Source organism: Notothenia rossii (assembly GCF_949606895.1).
Source record: "Notothenia rossii genome assembly, chromosome: 10".
Lineage (NCBI taxonomy): Eukaryota > Metazoa > Chordata > Actinopteri > Perciformes > Nototheniidae > Notothenia > Notothenia rossii.
In genome coordinates, this window is record NC_136908.1 from 23,052,740 (window position 1) to 23,080,345 (window position 27,606).

Sequence of the window (27,606 nt, forward strand, 5' to 3'; positions counted from 1 at the left end):
TTTCAATGTGGTTGCATTAACCAGACAGAAAGGTAGTATGTTTTAAGACTAAAAAAACCTTGCAACAATTCATTATATTTTCTCTGTTCTCAGTAGTCCTTGCATGGTCTTGTATGTATCGCCATGAGTAGAATAGATATCATATGTAAGCTTACACACTTATTTTGATCATTTTAAGGTATCCTGAGCATGTCCCCGGTTCAAGTCTGACCTTGAAGTTTTGTTTATGCTATTTTAAATCATGTCACTCCTCAAAAGCTGAAAAAAGGTGCCCAAAATGTCTATATATACATAGGAACAAAAATCATATAATTCACCCCTATGTGATAATGACATCAAAATGATGTATATCAATAATACTGCAATATATAATAAGGGAATGTATCTCACTATGAATTTCTTACTTTACATTTTTGATTTCAAAGCCAGGTCAGAATTAAAATGCTTATTTAAACCATAATATTGTTTTTACTGCAAATATAACAGAAATTGCTGTTTTCCTTACCATTTTAACATAGAGATGTTGTTCTTTTCTCGGGTTTATATAATGTTAAACCTAATTTTACTGGACTAACAAAACTAGTACTTCACCTTGGATTTAGATGGGCATGTTTAGACCAAACGAGTGATCGATTAATCTAGAAAATACTCGGTAAATGTATCAATGATAAAAAACAAACCTGAAGACACAAAGGGCAAGTAAAAATATAATTTACATTTGAAATGGACTATAAAATGTGAAGTTGTTTTACACAGGGCTAAATTGCATGTGCTAGTTCAGTAACATAATTATAGTTGTATTATTGTGACTCCAACAGACACCAATAAAGTATAAATTAGCTTTAGCATTACTTTTCCAAACAGGTGCACACATCTGGACACAGGCCCTACATCCTGCTAACACACGCTCATACTTGCCAATTTAGTTTGAAATCATCTGAGGGCAGTTTTAGGGTATGGGCATTTTTTAGACAAATCTTAAAACAAAATTGGTGTCGGTGCTAGCTAGCCGAACAACCGAGCCATGTTCTCGGACCGAGGGACAAACATTTGTTAGCCCGGGCGGTTTATAAACAATGCGGGCATCATTAGTGACACCAGCAGCCTGTGTTGGCTCCAACATCCAAGCACACACACTTGGAAACAAACTAAAGTTTACACACCGCGGCTCAGCAGAGGAAGTTGTGCTTTTTCTGTTTTTATAACCGCAAACACACAAGTTGGTGATGTGTTGTCAGTATGAAGAGCTGCAGCTTCCAACCGGCTGCAGCTTTCTGATGTGGAAGACACAATTTGGAGAGGGGAGAGAGGCAAAGAGAGAAAGGAGGGGGGAGGCAAATAAATGCATCATCTTTGAGTCTGAGACGAATTTACCTGGATTTTCCCGAGTTAGGATTTCTTTCCTCGGTTTTCCAACTCCGTTAAATCTACCACGTTTCAGTACAAAGGCTATTTTTCTAAATAAAAAAAAAATCTTCTCGCTAAACAATCACTCCGCACATCCAAGATGGCTACCAGGAACACCTCCTCCTCCGATGCCCTGTTGGATAGGAGCACCGCCTACCTCATCTGTGATTGGTCCGCTGAAGCCGTTTACGTACTCTTATTCGTCAACGCTCATTGTCAGTCAAAAGATAGTGTACTACTTCCTGGATAACTCTCGCTCTGATTGGACTGTTTGGAAAGGTTAAAGGGTAACTTTGGTTTACGCCCCCATCCATTTCCCTCTGTCGGCCGCATAGTACGCTGGGAAATTGAGGTCATCTCCGCCTTTTCTGAGCAGCTGAATAACACATGGTGAAATATGGATTACATCGTTTTGTTCATCAACAATCTCGATTTATGCAAGGAAACAAATAATAAAAAAAATAGAAAAGACAAATAATGGATATGATTGATTACAATGAATCTGTATTAGACTATATTTGTATCTATTTGGAGATTTTATAAAGCGTTTGTTAACTGTTATTGTTATAACTAGATTATTGTTATTTCTTCGATCATTGAATGTATACCATGATCAACTTTATTAAGAAGGAAAACGGGTCAAACTATTCAATTTCAAGGATAAATACATTGCCTTAGGGGTTTAAGGTGATGTGATAAAAAGAAAATAATATATTATTATTTTTAATATTATTTATAGTCTTTTAAAAAGACAATTTTATTTATTGGAAAATGGACTGACTCAAAACCAAGTTTTGCTCATTTCTACAAATAATTGCATTTTGAAAGTGGCACTGCAATATGTAGCCTTATGAAAAAGAAGCCAATAAAAACACATTATGTTTTGTATTTTATTGACCTATACTTTTTTTGAAATTGGTATCATCTAATATTCATAATTACTATAATGTTTTTTGTCTGATCCTTTGATTCTAAATGTCTTCAAGTGTTTACTTATTTGCAGAGATTGGGATTTCCCTCTATTTATTTATTTTTAAACTTTGATTGACATTTTTTGGAACAACATTGACCACGAGCCATGGTTGTCTGCAAAACTCTGATACAGTGTTAAACAATGAGGAACTGTTGAAGATCAAGTGTCCAGTCTTCAGAAAATCACATGAGAAGATATTTTCAGCAGCAAGACTTCAGATGTGAATAGAATAGAATTGGGAGGGATGAAACCCACTTTAATGGTCACACATGCAGACCATACAGCACACAGTGACATTTGGTCTCTGCATTTAACCCATCCTAGTACCAGGAGCAGTGGGCAGCTATGGTACAGCGCCCGGGGAACAATGGGGGTGTCCGGTGCCTTGCTCAAGGGCACCACAGCAGGGCAGGAGGTGAACTGGGACCTCTCCAAGTAGCAGTCCACATTCCATATTTTAGGTCTGGTCGGGGACTTGAACCGGCGACCCCACAGCTCACAGTCCAAGCCCCTACTGACTGAGCCAGTGCCGGGTGGTTGAAGAGGAAATTCAACTCCAACAACATGGGCAACATGGCTACTTCATGCAGGTAAAGGTACAGTGTGTTCTGCACCACGTCCTAGCTGTTCATCTGAACCAAGGCTACATGCGTTCAATTTAAATATTTGCTGCCTCATATTGATGATGACTTTCAGGCAGACGGATACAAGCTGCTTTGTTATAGCTAGATCTCAACCCACAATTATTTTCAGCTCTCTAATTCACTCTCTCTCTCTCTCTTCGTAAAGTATGTACTTAGGCTCTTGTGCACCTCTGGAGAACTGAAAGGATTTAACACGTCCAAGCAATTACAAAATAATTGCACCTTCATTCATGTGTGAACAGTCTAAAATAAAAATGAACACACCAGGTCCTGGTTTGATGCTCGTATAGTGGCAAAGTAACTGCAGGAAAAATATACTGTAGTATTTGAAATATGGATGGACATGCAAACTAGTTTAAGCTGTAAATACTGTAAACAACAAAAAAACAAATGTTTAGAAGCTTATAAAAAAATGCAACCACAAATAGTAATTCTGACTGCAATCATTAATGAACAGAAATAGTCTGTTGAAGTTTATTTTCCCTGTGCATTACTCCCTTCTTCCACTGGAAGGTGCTGCAGTCTGCCAGTTACTATAGAGTAGGCCTACATAGTAAAACTCATATTACAGTATTACTTTTATAAACAAGAAGCCAAACCTACCAGTCTCATTTAATTTCTCAGATCAGTAATACATATTCAATATGTTAAGATGTTATTGACAAGAGCCTATAATGTTAAATATAAATACATTGTTGGTGTTAAATAATGAGAGTTAAGTAATGGTGGTATCATTTATTATACTCTCCTTTGAATGTTGCTCTAAAAATGCTGATACTTTAATTTAAACTCTTCATGAATTGTGTTCCGAGTGTACAGAAATAAACCAGAACCATTATATATTTAAATGAATTTACTTCCACTACATTTCAAACTTTCTAAATACAAATACTACATCAGCAGATCCTTCTGGCAAAATCATAAAATATACAACTTAGGCACGAGAATTATGAACAAAACAAATTTTTATTTTTAGAATTATACATTTTAAATGTACTGTTATTTTTACAAAGAAATAAATCAATAAATAAAAGCAAATACATGTTTATTTCTTTTGATACAAACAAAAAGATGAATGCCATCATTTAAATAAACAATCCATTTGGTTCTGTAAATAATATTTTACTCTGATGACTGATATATAAACAGTTTGCAGTATTTCAAATAATGCTTGGAAATGAAAAGGACAGGATAATTCACACTATACTTTGTCTTCCTGTAAATGTCCACTTTCACTTCCTTCCTGGATTAAGGCAAACGATCAATCAAGCAGGTTTTTTTAACTAAAATAATATTGTACCTTGGCATCTATCTTGACATTCTCACATGTCTTGTATCTTTTTAAGGCAATGACAAATCTAAATGTAAAGTTTAGTATAGAACCCCCCTGCCTCCTGCAGCGTCCCCCCTCCTGTCCCTCAGTTTCTGAACCTGTAGGAGATGGGCAGCAGCTTGTGGGTCTTCTTCATGGCCTGGACCTTCACATGCGTCTGCTCGTCCATGGTTTTGTAGCACCGCCGTGCGTAATCCAAAAGCTTCTCCTTCGAAGCCTCAAACTCCCCGACCTCCGCCACCTGCAGGAACATCACAAGTCTGGCTTTATTTTGCGCACATTTTAATCAGTTCGCTTCAATCTGGCTACAGGTTTAACTCTTATTCTTATTCTGCTGCGGTCATTCTGGGTTGCTTTGAGACAATATGGTCACAAGATGCTGACAAATATTTGTATTGCATTTTTACCATTTCTAATTTGATCACAGACAGTCTAACAAACTAACAAAGTATTTTTTGAGAGTATAAATTGGGGTAATTTTCTTTAGCAACTATCAGAAATTAAATAACTGATGAAAACCTCAGTTAATGACAGCCCTTTTATCTAATACATTCCTAAAATGCCTCAAAAGCAGACAGAAATGTAATAAAATGTACACTATGGATTACACAGTTGACATTATGTTGTTATTGTAGGTTGTTAGCATAATACAAGGTGATGGACTTTGTTTCTAGTGAGTGCATACACATAGTATCATGAACAGGAACATTGAAAGGCATCAGACCTTCTCTGGAGCCACCAGCAGCAGCTCTGCAATGGGGGAGGTGGAGGCCATGGTGTTCCTGTCCACTCCGTGGACCTGGAAGGCTCTGGACATGCTCCTCACCCGCTGGTAGGTGGTAAGGATCTTGTTATAGCGAATCATAACCCCTTCTGGGTCTTTAACTGGAGGAGGAAGAATGGGAAGGGTTAGAAAATGCAAAAGTAAAACTGAAAACGATTTACAGTTTTGATGATTAATTTAGATATACCCTTTAAACACCAAGTGTTCCTTAGATTGGAGTTTGACACACATCAGGACAGTGCATTTGGGTATTAAGGGTCCCATGTCATGCTTTTCTGGTTACCCGTCCCCTTGTGTGTTATGAAGGTTTTTATGCATGTAAACGGTCTGCAGAGTCACAAACCCTCAAAGTACACCCTGTAGCGAGTAAAACTCTAACACAGAAAAGACCTGTCTGTGCTGCCCCAGAACGCCTCGTTGGAGATTTCTCTTTTTCCATTGTTTTCTTCCTGAGTACAGTTACGTGCCCATACCCAAATGGACCCATTGGTCCAAATGGAGCTCCTCACACACACACACACTCTCTCAGCAACGAAACTGTGACGCGCTGGGGGTGGGGGGGGGTGCTAGTGGCAACCTCCCGCCAACACGGTACCCAGACCCCACGCAGCATTCTCATCCAGTTGTCATTACTGGTGTAACTTTCTGGTTGCCAACGCCATTGTAACACATAATCACTGGTGTTCCGCTGTAACAGGATAGTGTTGGGAAAATACTGAATGTGCTCTTCGTATTTCAGAGTAGCACCTGATAGCAAAGGCCCTACGTAGCTGTGTACGTAACCGGATGTATGATTACCTAGAAGAGCATCAGGACACAGTGTTTTAGGCATATGATATGTAACAACGATTAACATGATGATTCAGCCTCTATGGAGATAGACATATGACCGTCATGTTTATTGCTTGCCTTAGCTAATCTGAACTAAGCATAGAATACTGCTTTGAACCGGTATTCTGCATCTTGTGACTGTAACACCCTCTCTTGTATACAAGCAAGTGAAGGACACTGTCCTGGGAACTAGTTGTACCAAATACTCTGTGTGTGATGACTACTTCCATTCTTGCAAGGATAATAAATACACGTGTCCTGTTTTGAAACTCAAGCCGGTGACGAGTGATATTTTTCTAACAAATAGTATAGCACTAACCTCTCTGTCTCTCCCTCCCGTGGGTGATCCTGAAGATCCTCCTCATCTTCATCCTCGGCTCTCCGTTGGCTCGCCCTCGGCCCTTCTTCTTTGAGCCCTTCTCCACCGACGAATCTTCTTCCTCCTCTTCTTCCTCCTCTTCCTCAACAAACTCATCCTCCGTGTAGAATTGATCCTCATCCAGATGAAATTCCTGCTTCACTGCAGCAAAGAAAATAAAGTAATTTTGTGTAAAGGGCAGAAACACTATCAATTTACAAGGTCCATTTAATAGCTTGTTCATAAAATATTTGTATCAGTCCAAAACCAACTGAATTTGATTTGATGGTACAGAGAGAAATCTCTATATGCTATATTCGAGTGGCTGAAGAAAGTCATTTCTGCTGTTTCTGCATGAAAAATGTTTGTAATGTAATTATTATAATGAATAGTTGACTTCAAAATAGCTTGGATGAGTGATTTTCTTCTAATCCATTAGTTGATCATCATCTTTTGACAGTCTCTATTTTATATTTGAGATTGACAGAGATGTGTAAAAAAAGCAAGTTCCTATATTACCAACTTGATAGGGTGCAGTAATGTCTCACCGGGGAAGGCAGAGGCGCGGCGGGGCCGAGGGGCCGCTCCCTGCAGACGCTTCAGGGTCATCCCAGACCGGGTGGTCATGGGGGAGGGAGGGGAGGGGGGGCTGGCCGGCTGGACCTTCACCCCACGCTGGGGGTCTACACACCAATCTGTCATTGTAGGGGAGTAGAGTTACTCCTTAACTCGGGAGACGGGACCGTCCAAGAGTCTGCGCTCTCAGAAGGTCCGTCCAATTTCACTCGTGTTCTAAAGCTGTAAGTATTTATAACTAGGCAGATAAATGTTTTGCATTAAAACATCTGTGTTAATAATAACATAATTTTTTTATATATATATATTTGTTTTCACGTGTATAATTTACCCATCTTAGTATTTTGCATTTTTCATTCATATTTGCACACATAGGTGAATTGAAATTCATCCTAACTCATCTGTTATTTTAAAAACACACCTTGCATTATATTTAGAGAAATAAATAATTATGTTCATCATAACCTGATCACTTGTTGATGTGGATGAATTTTTAAAAACTCTTCCTTTTAACAAAACAACAAACTAAATACAACAATCGTTAGCCGACTCCTCACCCTCCGGACCCCGCATGTTGATGATGAATCGGTCCAGCTGACAGCGCAGGAAGTTGCGTTCCTCCTCCATATCCTCGATGCGCTTCTGCAGCCAAGTGTTCTTCTCCAGAGTGACGTACAGGTGAGCTCGCAGGTTAGAGATCAGGATGAAAGGGCTGTACTGGGAGTGAGGGGGCTCGTGCACCACAGGCCCTGCAGGAGAACAGCCATTAAACCATAGACTCTATTAAACAAAAGTTATTGTGAAAAAAAGAGCCAGTTGCAAGAAAATGTAACTGCGGTCATAAATGTATACAGCAGTAGTGTACAACAATGTCACTTATTGTCCAAAAGATTGATCCTGAGCACATAAATAAAGACCAGCCGATAATAACTTTACATTTTGAGGTTGATTTCTACAATTTGTTTAATTCCTGACTTATATGTAGAGTAGTGAATATTTTATGCTAAGCTGCTTTACCAAATAAGGTAAAGAAGCAAAAAAGAGGAGGAAACACATGAATATATTTGAAAAACTGAAAATAAAAGTAAAAAAACATTGAAAGAAAAAAAGAGGTGAAGCAATGTAATTGGTGAATGTATAGGTAGGAAAGTATGTTTTCAAACATTTGTATCTCAACTTAAATTATCTCTGTGGGTTTTAACATGCTTGTTAAAAGAGGGTTGACTGTCTCTTTGAAAAAACTACCCCTCGTTTTCTATATTAGTACTAAAACAATTACCAGATTTAAAACATCTATTGAATGCAGTGTGAAAACAGGAACATGTAGAATAACTTGTACTATGAACTGTCACTGTGTGTTAGCTGCTTCATTATAAAACTAGGAACAAATAGAAAAGCAGTGGTCATGTGTAGTAGACGTGGCGTACCGTCCATCATCGGCTGACCCTGGTTCAGGTGATAAGCAGGGGGTCTCTCGATACTCTCCTCCAGAGGAAAAGAGACTTCATAGCTGTCCAGGTACAACCCTCCCCCTCCTGAGGGTGTGGGTTGGGGTGTGAAGTGCTCTGAGAAACACACACAAAACAACAGAATATTATTAGATTATTATCATGATAGATTGATCCGCTGGTTCTTCTTTACAGGTTGATTTGAAAACAGTGCATCCCACAGAGTTTTAGGGAATTAAATAAAGACCATATCCCACCACTGTCCCCCTTCTTCAAACTTATAGATTTTTTCTTGATGTAAAGTAGAACATGCACACATTTGAGTGCTGCGATCAAAGAATGGTAATTAGCATTTTAGCTTAATGGGTACATGGCTCAGACAATACATCAGTATCAATAGTGTTATAGATGGTGGTAACACAAATATAATGTATTAAGGTTATCATAAAATGTGAAATGTAAAATACGCTGGCTATATATTAAGATAGAACTTGATATATCAAGGTAAAATGATGTGCACCAGTGGTTGAACAAAGTAGGAAAGAGTGCACAAAAAGCATTACAAAGTTGCAACTATAACTTTGAGTACTTTGAAAATCGAAATACTGTGAAACCTATACTCTGAAATAAATCAACACAGCAGCACATCAGTAAAATAGTCATAGCATAGAACATAGGGTAAACTGTAAAGCTAAATTAGAGGCTAAATTAGCCGTTAGTAAATTATAACGGCAGTTTAGACACAGAAAGTGATTTTTTTAGCACATAAATGCACCCAACATCCCATATTGTCAAAAAGCATAAATAAAGACAGTCGAGGAGTTTAGCTTATTATTTTAAGTGTTAAAGTAACTTCAACGCCTTGTAGCATTTTTGCTCGTAGCACAAGGCGGGGATACGCCATTTAAAACGTTACCTGTTGGGTGCGTATCGTCTCTGTCTGTTGGAGGATTCATGACTGAAAGGCGAGCTGCTCTGGTGAGAAATAAGTGATAAACTTGGTATTATTACTTAGTCTTCAGTAAAGCTATGTGCAGTTATACTTCTGTAATACAGCCTGAAAACGACACACAGCTGCTGCTCAACATTCGCGAGACCGCATCTTCAGCAGCAATTACCTGATTATAAGTGGCTCCAACAGGTGTAGCACGCTCATGTGTGCACATGCGCACAACGCTGGTTTTTCCTCATTAAAAAAAGCTTTAAAGTTGTGTCGGAACTACTGAACACCTGCACATCATGACCACTCTGACTCCACTCAGTCAGAAATGCTCCTAACGGTATTGCAGGTTGGTTGGATAGATGAGGATCAAAGTTTTTAAACCCTAACTTTATTGATAGGTAAAACACAAACAACACAAAATAGTGAATAGAAAAAAGAAGAAAAAAAGGGTGCCAGGATATGTAGCCTACTTGGCAAAGAAAAGACCAAAGGCCTGATAGTTAAGTAGCCTAACTTATATTAAAGTTATACAAAAAAAATAGGAGGAACAAAAACATACTAAAACGTGCACATCAAATTAACAAGTATATATTCAACATGTTTTTTATATTATTTGGGTGTTTGTTGCTTTTATTTTTTTCAGCTTTTCTAGAGAATTGTATTATTTATGTAGGCCTAGTACAAATTATTTGTGTGTGTCATTGTAGGCTATATGGGATTTTCCAAATGATTATTAACAATTGGGTTGATAAAGCTAGTAGCCTATTTGTATTCATTGAGTTATTTTAAATAATACAAATAAAATGGACTACGATAAAGAGTAGTTAGCCTTTTTTAGTTAGAAATGTTTGCATATAATGTCTCCATATAAACCGTGACATGTTCTCACACAAAGACATAACACGTAATTAATATTACATTTAAACATTTACGAAAGGGTATTGCAGAATATAATCTTTGTACAAGTGTAATTGAAACATTAACATAACCTGTGGTTATTCTTCTCCTTTAAAGACGAAGGTGGGAACGGGCAGACCGGACACGTGTCACCTGGGGGGCGGGGTCCAGGTAAATGCAGTAAACGCGGAAACAAAGAAAAACTGCACGAGAGAAACTTCGCATAAGAACAAACAAAGCAAGATTGTATGCAGCTGGAGATACACCTATAACATGTGAGTCAATGTAGAAGTATTGACGGTGGGAAACGTTATGTTTTTTTTATTTGTATTGCAGAATTTTAAAGACTCATCTGAGGAGGGCTGTAACACATGAACACCAATATCTTTAGTTTGTCCATATTTGTAGGGAAATCTCCACGATAGAGTCAATACATGTTGTTGTGGTGTTAAGAAAGCGTACAGACATGAAATCCTATTTCCACTGAAAGCCCTCCAAAAATGGACAGCCTCACGAGTCACATCAGCGTTTAGTTAGTGGTGGGCTATCAACATGGTGGTTAATATTGACTGAATATTAGAACAGTGGAAGAAGTAAGCTACTGATATGGTTCACTAATGTAAAATAACTATTACCACACTGTAAACATACTCTGCTGCAAGTCCTGCATTGAACATGTTACTTATGTAATAGAATGTAAGTATTAAAAGTATAAACATGTTATTATGTGACTGTTAGACTATTATACTATATATTGTATTTAGTTAGTTAGTTAGTCATTTTATCATGCATTTATGTAAAAGCATGATTTTACTATCATTGTTGGTTGAGGTAAAGATATAGTTTGAATGTGTTTTGTGTACCTGCTTTAGATAATAAAAGTCCTTTCTCTACCTCTTCCCTCATCCACAGTTCCACTATGGGCCTGTGTGACGGCCTCTCCCACTGTAAGCTGGCTCTGGCCTTTGCTGTGTTGATGGATTTACTGGGAGGAGCCGCTCTGCTGGTGGGGGTCTTCGCTACCCTGGAGATCAATGGACATGACTTTGGAGACTTACTGGTCTATACTGGTATGCAATTATCCCTAAAATGCAACACTGGCAACGGGATACAATAAGGGAGGAATTACAAAAGCATTAAAATAGAGAAGAGAATGGAATTTAAAGTAAAAAACATTCATCCTTTGCAATGGGAGGTACAGTAAGCTCTGAATGATTTTCAGTTCACACATTGTTTTTATTTGTTCTAGGGTTTCAATTGTTAAATGTTAAAAAGGGATTTTCAGTATAGAAAACACAATACAAAAACATGCAACTCATCAATGAACTAAAACAAGAATGCAATTGTGCACTGCAATATTTGTATATGTTTATTGTTCTCAAGATGTCAACATGCAGAAGTGCATTTTAATACCTATTTTTACATTTATCTTTCACTTACTCAAAGAATCCATATAATTTATTTTACCCCGAACGAAATTGTTGTTCGTCAAGTAGGAAAGGGTGCAAATATCAGATTTGATTAAATATCCATATTATACGAACCACCAATTCTTGTTTTGGCCCAGTAAGTAAAGCAACACATGCAATACATCTTTGTAAAAGTGATATTTTTTATTTGAATTATTTCCTTTTCTGGTTTCTTAACTGTCTGTGTTCTAAACTCTTGACTGATCTGACTGCAGGCGCTCTGTTCGTGGTAATGTCTCTGGCTGGGTGGGTGTTGTGGTACAGCGGGAACATCGAGGGCCTCACCTCTAAGAAGGAGGTGGGACATATCGGCAGCGCCGTGGACCGGCTCGCTCGCAACCTCAGCCGCAAGATCCGTGTGTACCGACACCACCGCTGAGACCAAACAGGAAGTCTGGATTATTTTCAGATTGAAAGTCTGCTGCTGCCTCTTTTTGTCAGTGTTAATATGAGATAGAAGCCACTGAATCAAACTCTCAATGTCCTAGTGTTACAAGCATGTCAGAAACATTTCAGTCATAGATGTGCACCGGCTGTGCTATTACTGTTATTGATGGTGTATGTATTATGATTTAATATCTCTTTGTTTTTTTATAGTATTTGAATATCTGTAAAGCAGTTTATCCTATTTAGTTTAAATAAACACTTTTTGATACATTATACATGGCTGTTTTTTAAAATTACATTTTCAACAATATAAATGAGATTCTCTTTGTAATACTAATACACATTCATGCATTTTTATGAGTTAATAAGTTAAATACCAAAAATAAATGACGATTTGAACATGGAGTATATTGATATTTGTAGATATAGCTCTGTACTTGTCATTGCACTTCTTCAAAGTTAACAGAAAGACATAAGCGCAACACACTGTATTTTAGATTAAATATCACTACATTCACGGTATACATAATCTTAACATTTTTATATAGCATTGATATATTATTGAATAGATACATGCAGTATGTGTATAACTAATGTTATATTTTAAACATTTTTAAATGTATGCATAAACATATTATGCATATAATGTTATATATTTCATTCAGGAATATTGGTAGCTTTTCTTTAGATCTGTTTTGCAAAGATGGCGATGTAACAACATGCATTAGAGCAACATTTAGAACACATTTAAAAAAATTAAATTAAGATGTGCATATAAAGTGCAGTATTTTCCAAACATAATATGAGAAGAAAAATAGCATATTACTCAGTTTTATCAACATACCCTATTTGTCCCCTCTCTGGGATCAATCAATATTAATAGACTTTAAGTCAGACTAATTAGTAGACCTATAACCTCCACTGACGTCTACTGGTGACCAACAGGAATTACAACAACATCTGCAAACCATTTTGTGCAATAAGAGATAAGGCAGTGGCGTAACTCGACGGTGCAGCCAGTGCAACGCACCGGGGCCCATGCACATTTTTTTTTTTTAATATATATTTTTAATGGCATTGACCGGTTCACACAGTCTTCAAAGTAACCATGCAACCTAAATGAATTAGTCATTTGTCTGTCCAATGACCTTGCTCCCTTTCAGGTCATGTGTTACCTTGCGTGACGAGCGAACCGTTTAATCAACCTGTATTGTACTGTAGCTAGCAGCAGCAAGTTCAGCAGCATTATAAAAATGTAATAGCTTGCATTTATAATGTACAGCAAACCAAAACAATATTTGCACCGGGGCCAATCACAACCTTGTTACCCCACTGAGATAAGGGCAGATATAATTATGTAAGAAAATGTGACTCTATGTGTGTATGTTCTATCTCAGCTTCTTCTTTACAATGGATTAGTCAAATGAATATATGTTGAATTAACTCTGCTTACACCCGATTACATCCATTAAAAGAGTCAGGACAGGAGTGACCTGGCAGCAGATTTGATTTCCGGCCGGAAAGAAGTGTCCCTGGGCAGGTCTCAGATAATCTGATTCACCTGAAGACCCTGGTGTGTCCTGGTCTGAATCACAGCATTTTATCCTGTTAAACAAACACGGGACCAAAAAGGGAATTCCACAAATCAATACCACTAGTTTATTCAAAGGGGATGCAACATCTATAGATTTGATGAATTCAAGATTTTGATTAGTTGTGGATAATAATCAAAATGTAGACAGAAAAACCTATATAGCAACTATTAGCCATATATGGCCAATAAGCTAGGTAATTAAACAGCTAACTAACCATTCGTAAATATTTTAAGGGGAGCCACACATAAAATAATGTCTACTTACATCATGTTGAAATAGGAAAATGATGATGACTTGATCTTATCAAATATTAGGTCTTAATTTACCTACATTTTCAACACAGAAATCTGAAAATTGGATGCAGCCAGGTTCATTCTTTTTAATTTAATTTCGTTTCAGATTAGTGATGAGCCAAATGTTTTTGCAGAGGGGACTTCGAATCCAGAAATCAGAAAATATTATAAACAGCTATAAAAAATGTAGATCACCGTGGAACATCCTAAGTTCATCATTAACATTAAGACGCAAATAAATACGATTTTTATAACAAGTTTTCTGAAATATTATGTTTAATATGCAAATGAGCTATCAGTAATGCTTTCTGTTGGTAACATAATCAAAAATCTACTGACGCAGATTGACAAAGATGGCAAAATAAACAGCTAAAACATTTTTTTTCACTTTTCTGAAAAAAGGCATCAATAATCTCCTAAAATTGACCAGTGCATGAAAAACTGACATGTTTTTTTTTTACTGTTGTTTGGACCTTAACTGTCAGGCCCCAAGCCTGTTTTTCAGGTTTCAGGCTCGAAAATGACATTCCCAGAACAAATGACCATATCTTCCCTTCTAAAAGGGTTAAATTAATAATCTTTTTTCTCAAAGTAATGATAAACTTGTGAGTTGGATGTAGAAAAGTCAGAATCAATATAGATGTTTTTTATTTTAAAGAAAATTCAGATTGAACATGGTAAAAAACTGTAAATGATGTGTCTGTCCCAAAAACATTTTGTACTTATAGTGAAAACTAACCTTGGATGATGGCTTAGTAGACTAAAAGCTTTAGGAATCCAAAGTACAACAGATAATAAGTACCCTGTATCAAGATTGATGCAAAACAAGTGATATTTGACCCTTTTAGACAGATTTAGCAAAAAAACCCTCTTCTGGGGTCATTTGGGTGGATTTTCCATATCTCTGGCCCCCCTTGCTTGATTTTGACATGTGACATCTCTTCCTGACCGTTAGAGCCAAAATGATCGAAGGGAAATCATCCCATAGACTCTCATGTTAAAAAAAAAAGCTGGCGTCTCTGCGCATGCAATCTTTTGCAGAGCGTAGGAATATCCCTGCTCTGATATCTGGAAACAGAAAAGCAGTTTTATTGTTTATGGATTATCAGAACATTTCAAAGGGGACACATTGGGATAACAGATTGGGACAGATTGGATTAACCTATGGATTAACTACACCATCGTTTTTATCGTTTTAATGCCATTGAAGACCAGTTTTGACCAGACAAAGACCAAGGTAAACCATGTTAGCGTTTTTGGCTACCTAGCCCCACATGTTTTGATGTAGGTTTTTGTTATTTTCTCCACGAATTTGTAATCTTTGAGTGTTAAAGTGGGTAGCAATATATTTGGTGTCTCCTTGCAATCTTAAATGATGTGTTGGATGTTCAGCTAGGAAAAGTAATAAGGGTGCTAGGAGTGATTTTCGGTGCAGTAATAGGTTAGCATTTTTCGCTCGGGGCTAATTCAGAGGGTCAGTGTTAGCATTTTGAGTTCAAATATTCATAGTTTATTAAATATTAAGGTTCCTTAGACGTTGTTTCCTGCAAATGACGCGATTTCGGCCCCGTAACCGGGTCCGTGGGGCTTAAGAGGTTTTAAATGTATTATATATGAAAACTAACTTTGACAATCAAGATAAAATTAAAATAAAATACAAACTTCACATTTATGAACAGAGATTATAGTGTAATGTTAACCCCTGGCAGAGACGACTAAAAATATTGAACAGAATAGTGTCAGATTTTAAGTCCTTGGACTTTTATAATATCTACATTTGTCAGTAAATTGGCATCTGCACATAAATATATCTAACAATCGTCTGAGCTTTAAGACAGAGACGAATTATGACAAATAAATGAAATTTGATATTAGTTTACACCAATTTCAGTGTGTTTCACCCCAGTTGAACTCTGTTTATTCCTTCAAATCAATCTCCAACCTTAGATTCAGTTGGACTTGTTTTTCGTTGGTGTGAAAGCTCACCAGAGTTTACCTGAGTTGCCCTCATTTGTTAAATCCCCCACCATATGGTACAACGAGATTAAATCTGGACTGAAGTGAACTGTTTGTTGTAAACCCAAGACTGCTCTCAGATCGGTCTTTGACGTTATTTACAAGATGGACATAAAGACCTTGTTATCGTTTCTCTATGACCCCCTCCCACACGTCGCCCTGAATGACCTCATATTACCCCTTCAGACAGTCTTTATAAGGTAATGGGATTTTAACCACGGTGAGAATGTCCTCACAGGCCTTGCTTTCAATATTGACAGGTGAGGTCAGGACATTTACCTCAGAGATGTCAAGTGTCAAATTCAAAATGTCATGTATAACTTCTAGTTACGTGTATGGTGATTTTTAGAAGGTTTAAATTGGAAGATTGAGCTCAACAGAATACTTAAAATGTTCACTCACAAGCCAACCAGTTGTGAAAGTATTTAGATATAAATACTTCTGATGTTCCTCTCGAGTTCTCATGCAGCAAGACGGCCCATTTCCTAAAATATATATATGCATATAATTCATCACTATTATGTTGCAGCTGGTTAATATGGAGTTAATGTTAATATACGGAGTTGACTTATATTTTGTATTAACATTCTGAATATGTAAATAAACTAGCAACAAATATTTTCATTGCAGTGTTTTTTGGAAGTATAACTTAGAATACCACAAAACATGCCTTATAACTTAAAATGGAAATGCAGTACAAGTACTTCAAATGTATATTTAAGAGCAGTACTAAACATACTTAGTTTAATTCAAACAAACAGAAATAAAAGAACGTCAATATTGTAATTACCTTTATCAGGTTTCCAGAAACATGACATGACTTTCTCCGAAACTCATGAATAGGAAATGTCTGCCCATAAGTAATAATCGTTTTCAAAGGTTATAATATTTTAATATTGTGTTTACAACTAGTTTTGGGTTGCACCCAAGTTGCCAAAAATATCCATTAATCCATGTTTAATGGGTAAATAACAAAATACTTTAACTTTGAAATGGCATTTGGGAGTGAAATTGTCACTTCTTCACATTTTGGATAACCCCGTTGGAAACCAGGATGCACATTAGGGTTCTAGATTAAACACCCCTATTCTGGGAATAAATTCCTCAAGGTCAGGCCAAAGAGCTTTGATAATACTGTTCAGCTCCATTCTGGTTACCACTGATTTTCCATTCCCTTTATTGATTATCTGTTTGCTGTGCATTGCTGCCAAATCCTCCTTACACCGCCACCTTTACTCTCTCTCTCCACGTCCATTGTAATCCCTCTCTCCTCTCAATTAAAGGATTTTCTTTGCTTAAACTAAATCTAAACAAGGTCAGAGGTGAGAATTCAACATGGGAATGTTTGTCTCAGGAGCTACGGGACGAGAACTGCTAATCCAATAAATCCAGACTTGTATTTGGAGCATGAAGTGAATCCCTGATCTAAAAGAAGAAAGAGTTATGAGCCATACAGAAGATGAAGTGCAAACTCAGTGAGGATTAGCCCAGGGTGTTTCCCAAATCCCTTACACTTTAGCTCAAAATAATCAGCAAAAAAGGGATTATTTGAACCTACATTTTTATAAAACATCCAAAAACATCTTATCTTGAGGGACACAAATAAACCTAATGCTAGGCTTACCTCAATGGGTGAAGCGAAGAAGCTGTTGAGCATCTTTTACAAAAAAGTAAAAATGATTGTTTTAAATTATATTTATTAAATGTTTTTTTTACTGTAAAATTGAAGAAAATAGTCAAAATGAGATGAATGGCGGCGGATTTCATTATGTTTTGTTCGGGTCTCCCATGACGCGTTTCAAGTTAAAATTATATAATGACTACGCTCTAGTTTTTTTTATCGGAACAAGGCTTCATGATATCCTCCACAACAACTATATAAACACTAAAAAGCTGATTTGGACAATTTTAGCCAAATCGGAAGGTCTCTAAAGTATTTACTTTTTAATATTTACTTGCACTATATTTTTCTGTATTATTGTGTTGCACTGTTGGAGAAGCCTTTGACCTAAGATTTTCATCGACATAACTACTCTGTCGCTATGTTCGTATGACAAATAAAGAACCTTGAACCTCTAAAAAAGTGTATAATTTGGTGTTCGGGTCTGGGAAGACCCAGCAGAATTGTTGTAAGTCACTCGGGGTCAAATTTGGCCCAATCAAGATTCATCTTTGACTTTAGACAAACTTTTGGGGGGGAAATTGTATTCTAATATTAGTCTATAGTCAGATAACATAATTATCCACTGTCTTCACTATATGGAATATAATGAGTGAATTTTTCATTTTCTTTACTTAAATATGTGTTGAAATATGTTGTGGGTTCGTAAAATAAAATTACAACAGGATTGTAAAGTTATGAATGCATAATAACTTAGTTATGATGTAATTAAAACAATATTGTTTTGGACTGAGATAAATCATGGGTCAAAATTTACCCGCGAACACTATGAACGGTAACAGCTTTCGAACAACAACACAAGGGTTAAAATAATAATAATAGGCCAAATAAAAACAACATAATGTTACACACAACACCAAGAAAGTGTTGCTAAACAGCAGCTACTGTGGCCTAAATTAGCTTTACCACTTTTACAATAATATCTTTAGTCAATTGCATTAGGACTTCCTGGAGTTCAATATGCCAATCACAATGTGGAATGTACCTTTTACTTGTCCGGAAAACTGTTGCTATTTTCTCATTTCCCCCAATATATTTAATTGATTTGTATGTTAAAAAAGTTGTTTTGGTTTGCTGGTAAGAACTAAAGCATCTTGTACCATTTAGGAAGGCTAGGCTAGTCAAACATATCCGTCATGGAATATTAATAAGCAGAACAAATCTAACATAACATTTTAGTGATAAAACCAGGGAAATGTTCATCTGTGAAATGTAGTTTGTTAATAAATGTGCTCTTTTACTACACTGTTAGTGTACAGTTTTATTATTATTGTTATTATTATTATTATTATTATTATTATTATTATTATTATTATTATATTTAATGCACTGATTTTGTTCAACTTAAGCATTACATTGGGATAGATAAAGTCTTATCTTAATCTAATCTTGAATAAAGTGTAACTGACATTAAGTTAGCAATAATGTTTATTAAAATGATGCAAGAATATATCTACCTTAAGCTTGTTAACTAAAGATAGCTATAAGCCTGCATTGGTTACTGTTCACACCAGATTCAGTCCAACAGCTAAATCATTTGGTTAATATATTTATTTTACTCTTCTTAAAAGCTAAGAAAATAGAATCAGAATCAGGTTTATTGCCAGGTAGGTTCAAACATACAAGGAATTTGATGTCATGGTGCAGACATCCAATATAAAACAAAAAATCCAATATAAAAACTTTAAGGACACCGTAGTAAGATATAGTTAAATAGCAATAAAATAAAGCAGAAATGTACATGGAAATAGAATTCTATGAATGAATGATTGGATATGAAATATGAAATATGTGCAGTAAGCAGTATGAACATTGAGTGCATTAATCTAATGCATATAGAGACTACGTTGTGGCTGGGGTAAGTGTCAGTGGGGGGGCCGGGCCTTGTCTAAGAGGCCGGTAGCGGAGGGGAAGAAACTGAATAAAATAGCACCTGAAGAAGCTATTTCACTTAGAAGGTGACACGTGGCAGAGCTCTCCAAAGCCTTGGCAGCCAGATGGCATAATCCAAATCAACTGACAGTGCCAAGAGGGAGGCAGGGTGCAGAAATTCGGCCACAGCACAACAGGAGAGGTTTTATTTATCACAGGATAGGAATTAACAATTTGCCAAGACAGCTTACTGCTGCTCTATTCTTTGTCCGAGATAAAGAATTGATGTGGCAGTGTGTAGCGAAGATTTCTGAATGCAGTTATGTCCTCGTAATCAGGCTGAACTCACATACAGCTTGTTTTTGTTGTCGGTACTATGCATCATCATATTATCTAACAGGAGTTTCCTTGGCTTAAAGCTTGGGCTGCCTCAGGTTTGTGCACACTAGTGTGAAAATGAATGTGAGTGGTGGCCTGGCCACCACTTATGTTGCGACCTGTCCAGAATGTCCAGCCCCCTCCAACCCAGTGAGGGTTAAGGCAATCCAATGATGGATCTGACGATATGACAATATTGAGGGCATAAGTTGTGAACAAAATCTTTCAAATGAATATGTTCTGAAGACTATTGTGAAAATGTAAGATAACAAGTATTGCTGAAAGAACATTAGAGAGGCAGGTGATGACTGGCACCCTAATATTTTATCACATCTGCCAGGATTTTAATGGATTCATATATGTATATGTGGAACCTCTAGTGGTCAATGGCATTGGATGTCCTCCAGATTGGACATTCTTTGACCACATATCGGCAAGAGAATATAAATCCTCATTGCCTTAAAAGAAGAGACACCAATGATGTTACAAAACTGTTTATATGATCATTTTTGTCTGTTTGTTTTGGGGTTGTTCTGAATTAATGGATATTGTTTTGGACAGCTGAACCCTAATGAAGGGATTGAAAAAGCTTTGGGTCAGAAAGCAAAAAATGGCTGTGTGGTGTTTCCTTACTGATCTATGTCAGAGGGTACATGTAAGCATGGTAAGTGATGTTTTCTTCCTGCTATACCTCTGGGTAATAAATTATCTGTAACCCACTTTACAAACATGAGATATATTAAAGTGAGCTGTTAAAGTGGCAAAATAGTTCAGACATTTAAGGACTGCTGCCTTGCCCCCATGCTTTAGTCAGGTTTGCACCCTTCGAGGGGCCACCATACAGTTTGAAGCTGGTGTACTGTGATGGAAGTTGGAGACCGGTTTACAGCCGAACAGATGGCAGGTCAGCGTCAGCAGTCAACACTCAGTTAAGCACATTTAAAATAGCAGAGCCACTCGTAGCCACTCACTGGATTCAACCCATTATCTTATTATCTATCTTTGCCAATGTAGGGACCAAGGCAGTTTGGGTAAGGACTCAATTACTTCACTTTATCAAAGTTATTTTTAAAGCAGATAAGACCTGCAGCGTGCTTGTAATCAGGGAACATTTAAGTGTAGGGTTCAGTCAAGATACAGGGCCGTCAAGTCCAAATAATTTAAGTATGACATGTCAAGACTCAATCTTTTCCTTTTCTCTCATTGAACATCTCAAAAGAATTGCAACTGTGTACAAATTACAGTAAATATTGACAAAGGAAATATCTTTAAATATAACCTTCCAAAGAAATCATGCGTTTCTCCTGGAGTTCTGCTTATGAAAAGCTGTAACAGACTCTTTGACCATCATGGGATACTAAAAGTCACAGAAGAAGCTAGTGTATATAAAACTGAATAAAAGTTAGACTTCGGTTGTTTTATTTGGAAAAGGGTTATTAACAGTTAATCACCATAAAAATTGAAACAGTTCAAGTTTGCCAAGATTTGGTTAAACTAAAGGAAATAACAAAAATATCTGCATTCTATCTAGTCTTAAAGACAAAATACATCCAAGAATACAACCAGTGAAGTACCTTTCAGAGGTATGTTCCTCAAAGGCCACACGTTTACAATGTCCTATCTTTAATTATTTATGTCTTTTTTATAACCCATTTGTGAGAAAACCCTTACATACCTGTAGTCACCCTCTTGGATGCCACATCTGGAAATGGCCAATGTACTTTCCCCCTTCCATGGATGTATGGGAACTGGATATAGCGTTGAAGGCGAGAACCCCTTATTCCTATGAAAGTTGCTCATTGGCACAAGAATGGCCTGACGCTTCAGAGCAAAAGCTGCTCTCGGCTCAGGGAAATGAATGGAGAGGGACAATAACTAATTGTTTAAATAATGGGCATTTAAGTGTTTAGGCTGTGGAGTGGATGTGCCTAAAATACTGATTTATAGTCAATGTGAAAAAGTTGTTTTCGGCCCATTGAAGTCGCGGACGTTTTATTACCACCATTTGGCCACTAAGAATATTTGCGCACTTCCTAAGGGCGTTCCTACCCCTACTTCGGGCACCATTGCTCGATGAGCAGGGCTGCCCCTCCCTACACGCAGATCAAGCAGACTGCGTTGGCCCTCATCATGCGGAGGGGGCCTCAACTTATGTGCAAATGCGGCACAATTATGCGCTCCGCAGTTACCCCGTTGCGAGGCTCCGGCGAACTAACACTTCACGAGCGTGCTCCACTAGCGCACCTCAACAACAGAACCGATCAATAAATTCCAAGCATGTTTTTGTCAGCAACTGAAACGTATGCAAACAAAAAATTAAAACTTGTTTCAACACGGTAAGATTTAGTGTGATCCACATAAAACTGCGCTCACAGGGCACAAGTTTAACGCCTCCTATCCTCTGCAAAAAGGTGTGGCGAAGGGGGGGAAAGTCTCCAGCACCATAGGTTTAGAGGAAACATATCCTAGCCAGGACGATAGGCTGAAAATCCAGGTATGGTAGAAGGCCAAGGGTAGCTCTTCAAGTAACTTGTGGATCTCTGTCGTACATGCAGCACCAAGAGCAACAATTGTACATATTAGCCTGGCAGCAGATCTGACCCTGCATTCTAGGGCCCTGTGAGATTAAAAGCACTCAGAACCACCCTCTTGGCCCTACCGGACCAGCTGTTGTCATATGACATTGGCTTCAAACCACCCTGACGGTTGGTTTACAACTTCATCGCTGTGCTATCCTTCCTCACCATGACCCGCCTCCCTAGTTCTATTAGGAAGGTCAGGCTTAGTAAACTGCATCCATTTTGAGGAAGTGTTAGGAGGTGCTTCCTGGTGATGATTGATAGTCTACAGCATCGTTCTTGCACTTGAGCGTGTCTTTCACATGTTTAAGTTGATAACAATGGATTTGAGGGCAAAGAAACGTGGGATGTGTTTGAGCATGCATTGAGCACAATGCAAACAAAACAAACAAACAAACTCATGACATGCCAAAGGGGGTCCCTCGTGCAAGGCAGCCGACTATTTGGCAACCAATAACCTCAAGGGACCAAAGTGGGATAAGCTCTGACAACCTTCATTTTGCTCTCAGTTACAAATCTGTAGATTTTCATGAATCTATCTTGGTGGTTATTATCTGACTTGGCCAATTGACTACCTGAAAAGAAAAAAATAAGCTTTGTAAGCTCAGGGATTCACAGTGGTAAAGCTGCTCCGCCTCAGAGTGACCCAGTTTAATTGACTTATCTCCACAAGCAACGGCTGATTTCCTCTGATGCTCACAGACAGATCATCCCTGCTCATACAGGTAGGACACAAACAGAGTCAGCTACACTGACAACATGACATATCATCATTCTTTATATTCAAGAAACTGAACACTTTGGAAGGACATCTAATTGTTATTATTAGTAGTATTTATCTTAAACTAGGTTGAAGAGAATCTTTTTCCGAGGAAAATACAAAAGTTATTATATGAAGCATGTAAATGCAGGACCAGGGAACGGAATAATTTGAATAGATGAAGAGAAGCAATTTTTGGATTCATCTTTTGTTGGTGTTGTTACTGTTTTATTGGATGTCTGTCTAAATGCAACTTTTATGGTTTGATCTCCATTCAAAGTAAAGTACCATGAGGACCTTTTTATTACTTAGATGATTATGAATTCCTGAAGAAAATACTAAAAAGCCTTGTAATCTTAACCACTTGCTGTTGTTTTTTACTTCAATTATGAATTGTATCAATATTTATTTATGTTCAACATGCAATCATCATAGGTTGTTTTACATTGAGCTGGAGGCTAACTTGAAACATTTGAAGATACTGAGTCCTGTGGGATATGGTAGACATTTGTTGTGACCTACATAACTAATTAGACAAGGGAAATTGTAATTAAGGGGTTAAATATTAAAGCCGCGCAAGCCTACACAAATTTGAAAGTCACTGCAAAACAATATTTTTACTCGCAGCCAAGATAAAAACAAAAAGCAAAAAATACAGTTGAGTCTTGAGGAGAGATCAGTTGAGGAAGTTACTTTGACGTTGTGCTTCCCAAAATGTGTCAGGTTACACAACTACATGGTCTAGAATTTTACTCTGCACAATACTGAAATCGGCTCATTTTAAAAGCAGCTAGGGGTAATTTAAATGTCAATAACCAAGCACTCCAGCCTTGAACTGGGTTGAACCCTGTCCGTGACACCTCTTATAATTGGTTGATTCGCTTAATAAGCTTACCAAGCGGCTTCTGCTCTTTCACAGAAAACGCATCTGTGACCAGGACAAAAAAAGAAGAAGGATACTGCAGCCATATCTCAGGAGGAGCCTTCCGTTTATTAGTTCACCTGAATAGCGGAGGTCTCTTTTTTTAGGTTAAATACGTGTGTTTAGTGGCCTAGAAAGCTAAAGGGCCATACAATCACATCTAAAATGGGTAACAGCAAGAGCGGCATTGTGTCCAAGGAGATTCTGGAGGACCTGAAACTCAACACCAAGTTCACAGAGACTGAAATCAGCCAGTGGTATGAGAACTTCAAGAAGCAGTGTCCAACAGGGCGCATCTCAAAAGAGGAGTTTGAAAATATCTACGGAAAGTTCTTCCCAGAAAGTGACGCCCAAACATACGCACAGCATGTCTTCCGCTCCTTCGACACAAATGATGATGGCACACTGGACTTCAAGGAGTACATCATCGCTCTCCACATGACATCAACAGGGAAGACCACAAGGAAGTTGGAGTGGGCCTTCTCCCTGTTTGACGTGGACAAGAATGGATACATCACCAAGTCAGAGGTTAAAGAAATCTGTGCGGTGAGTTTTGGAGAAAGGAAAGTAATATAAACAAGACAATCACCAGTTTAATTATTTTAAACGCCAGTTTATCACTCAATCCCAAATATGTGAATATACCCTCTTTTCTTGAAGGTTTGAAAATCTGATGTAGCCAATCTCGGAACCCATTTGCTTTTGATGATATGGCTCCAGGTGAAAGAGGCTGTATTTCTGTAGTTCCTGTGTGGCCAGCGGATATGTGCTGTTCATTGTTCACAGTCCGGTTGGCAACAAAAAAAACGCGAGAATGGAGTTGGAGTTGAAAGAAGACATCTATGATCTCAGTATTTTACAAATAGCCAGATTCAAGCAAATGTTCAGCTAAAAAAATTGCCTTGGGTTCGAATTTAACCCACAGAATTTTTAAATGTAAGTCTGATCAAACATGATTGGTAAATTCTACTCATAGTACACTACAGATGGAAACTAGACACTTCCAGAGCCAAAAGTAATGCTTAATTCGTAGGCAGAATCTGTTTGTAAAGATGTATTCTTAACCAAAAGGTAAAAGGTCATATAACCACCGAACAAAGGGCCGAAGAGCTTGTTGGTTATCCTTGGCACCAGTGCAGTTTGTTGCTGTTTTTGTGAGTAGAGGCATGATCAGTTCAGAGATGTGACAAAACGGTGGATTTGAAAGGATTTGGGTTTCATCGTTTTACTCCGTTTGACAGCAGAAGTCAGACTAGTAGAATATTTTATTATTTCCATCTGTGGGGGCTGGGAAAAGGGCAAGTGGCTTGGGATGACATCCATCTTGTCCGAATACCAATCTCGTTACATAGAAAGGTCAAATGTGAGATACATACATGCTGAATGCCTCTCTTTCATTGACCAGTATGTGTATTCTGATTTTCCCTAAACAGGCTATTTTCAAGCTGATTCCGAAAGATGAGCTGTCTTCTCTACCTTCGGATGAAAACACAGCTGAAAAGAGGGCAGACAAACTCTGGACGTTCTTTGACAAGGGTGACACTGGTGAGATACAATAGTGTAAATGGACACATGTATGAATAAATGTGACTTGGTGCTTTTGTTCTATGATAGATTTTGCACTGCCCATTCAACAGCCAAAATGATTTATTTTTCCTAAACAGCTCGATTCAAAGATGTATAAAGATTATACATTAGTTCCTCCCCCTTAAAACCTTTAAGAAGTGTCTCTAATTTCAATAACATGAACTAAACGTCTTTTTCCCCCTTCTCTGCTTCCAGATCGAGTAGCAGAAGGCGAGTTTATCCAGGGAGTGATGGAGAATGAAGACGCTCTTCGTTTGATTCAGTATACACCTCTGAAGTAACCTTTTGACATATGCATCGTAACCCTCTCCATTTCTGTCCATTTCCACTTAACCCTTCGCTCAGCTGATACAATTGCACCTGAAAGCACTTTCATACAATGTAGACACACGGCATGTGAGACGATAAAAAAAACCCAATGTTCAATATTAAATAACGATGCAGAATGTCCTCCGAGGTTTTAAAACATTTCTTATACTGCATTCGTGTGCTCTACAAACATTTTCTTTATCATACAGAAAATTAAATAATGTTAAAGACGACTAGGTCAGTAGGCTACTGTCTTTCTACCATGAGCTAGAGGGCAATAATGATCAATACACATGGCCTAGTTTACACTTTCCTACAAATAAAGAAAATTCATATTTTTCTGAAATAAGCCTATTCGTCAAATTTACAAGAAAGTAAGCACGCAGCATTACAGGAATTAAGAACTTATACTGATGTGTAATACAAAATGTCACTTACTTGTGTTAAAGTGGCAATAACATTTCAGTATTTAGCTTACTATGCCTTTATCATAGCACTGAGATTGGTGTTTCCGTTTCAAATGATAATATATATAACTATTTCTTGCTTTGGACAGCAAGCTAGCATTAGCCAGGTTGCTTGCGATAGCCATGCTGCTAACAATGTATGACAAAGTAGATTGTGAAAAAGCAATAATTACGTTGTTTGTAGCTCTAAGGAAGAAAGAAGGAGACCCAACATTGACAACAACAATTGAAGAAAACCCACTTGGAAACATACGGGGGAAATATTTATCTTCTTCTGCTTTTTGAGGTATATTTACCATGAACCATGTTGTTTTTATCTGGGTCACCGATGCTGGTTTCTATTGTCTCTCTTTTTAGCCTGGGATGTTTTTTTTAAAACCCTGTCCAATATGTAAGTGCAGCAACTGTACCCTTCTTATTGTTGTCTTAAATGGTGTTGAATCTGTCCATGTGGCACGATCGTACAGTTAAGTAAACTGGTGGACACTGGAAATAGGTTTGTTGTAAAACAACATGTAAAACTAAGTGTTGGTTCTGGATTTACCCAATAAATAAAAAACATGAAAATGTTAATTGTCACAAGTTCTTTTTTGTTTTTTGTGTTGCTCTCAATGTTCAGAGTTACTGAAAACCATGACACCTTGTGCAATCACATGAGCTAGCAAACCTAAGCTAAATACAGCAAACAAGTGACTGTGTACTAATATTCTTACAGCTTATTATTGTGTATAGGTAAAAAGGAATGATTATACATAGCAATTTAGGCCACCCTACTGTAAAATGTTATAGTTGAAGACCCCTGGCCTGCGCTTAGGAGGGTTTACAGCTATGTTAGCAGCTAAACTTCTCTGTGCTCAATGCTAACATTAGCCTAATGACATGCTAACAATGAAAATGATGCATGCTGATGTTTACGAAAGAATGTGTGGCATGCTTGCTATTTAAATTTAGAATTTGTCCATCACAGACGGAAAACTCACCAGTTTGCCTGCATCTTTGCTCATATAAGAAACAAAACTCTTGTGTACGTAGCACTTACAAAGGATTTGGATTTAGGTGAAGCTAATGCAGTAGCACTTAATCTTGGGCTTATAGAT

The 27,606-nt window shown here is 37.5% G+C and overlaps 4 protein-coding genes across 12 annotated transcripts in view; 2 read left to right on the top strand and 2 right to left on the bottom strand.

Annotated features, from left to right (window-relative positions):
* Window positions 1–1,536, bottom strand: part of LOC307023159 (CCR4-NOT transcription complex subunit 3-like) — a 36,793-nt gene extending 35,257 nt beyond the window's left edge. For 3 of the 8 annotated variants that reach the window (XM_079656239.1, XM_079656238.1, XM_079656237.1), the window contains exon 1: window positions 1,375–1,534. The gene's annotated coding sequence lies outside the window, so the exon portion shown is untranslated. Of the gene's footprint in view, window positions 1–1,163; window positions 1,254–1,374 lie in introns of those variants that run through there. The other 5 variants (XM_079656241.1, XM_079656240.1, XM_079656242.1 and 2 more) reach the window with 4 other exon arrangements.
* Window positions 1,537–3,942: 2,406 nt separating this feature from the next.
* LOC307021543 (coiled-coil domain-containing protein 106-like) lies at window positions 3,943–9,477 on the bottom strand. Its single transcript, XM_079653749.1, has 7 exons — window positions 9,271–9,477; window positions 8,334–8,471; window positions 7,464–7,655; window positions 6,879–7,025; window positions 6,292–6,492; window positions 5,082–5,242; window positions 3,943–4,598 (listed from the first exon to the last, which is right to left on the bottom strand). The coding sequence occupies exons 1-7, from the start codon at window positions 9,308–9,310 to the stop codon at window positions 4,443–4,445; spliced, it is 1,035 nt and encodes a 344-aa protein (XP_079509875.1). The 5' UTR covers window positions 9,311–9,477; the 3' UTR covers window positions 3,943–4,442.
* Window positions 9,478–9,607: 130 nt separating this feature from the next.
* On the top strand, window positions 9,608–12,323 carry LOC307021544 (transmembrane protein 238-like). Of its 2 annotated transcripts, none has more exons than XM_079653750.1 (4): window positions 9,608–9,643; window positions 10,312–10,469; window positions 11,107–11,264; window positions 11,879–12,323. In XM_079653750.1, the coding sequence occupies exons 1-4, from the start codon at window positions 9,623–9,625 to the stop codon at window positions 12,040–12,042; spliced, it is 501 nt and encodes a 166-aa protein (XP_079509876.1). In that variant the 5' UTR covers window positions 9,608–9,622; the 3' UTR covers window positions 12,043–12,323. The 2 variants fall into 2 exon arrangements, with proteins under 2 accessions (XP_079509876.1, XP_079509877.1); XM_079653751.1 differs by having other exon boundaries at window positions 9,608–9,634.
* A 10,810-nt stretch (window positions 12,324–23,133) lies between these two features.
* Window positions 23,134–26,986, top strand: LOC307022006 (visinin-like). The gene is made up of 4 exons (XM_079654576.1): window positions 23,134–23,189; window positions 24,144–24,692; window positions 25,580–25,691; window positions 25,929–26,986. Exons 2-4 carry the CDS (start codon window positions 24,312–24,314, stop codon window positions 26,012–26,014), a joined length of 579 nt encoding a protein of 192 aa, XP_079510702.1. The 5' UTR covers window positions 23,134–23,189; window positions 24,144–24,311; the 3' UTR covers window positions 26,015–26,986.
* Window positions 26,987–27,606: the final 620 nt, after the last annotated feature.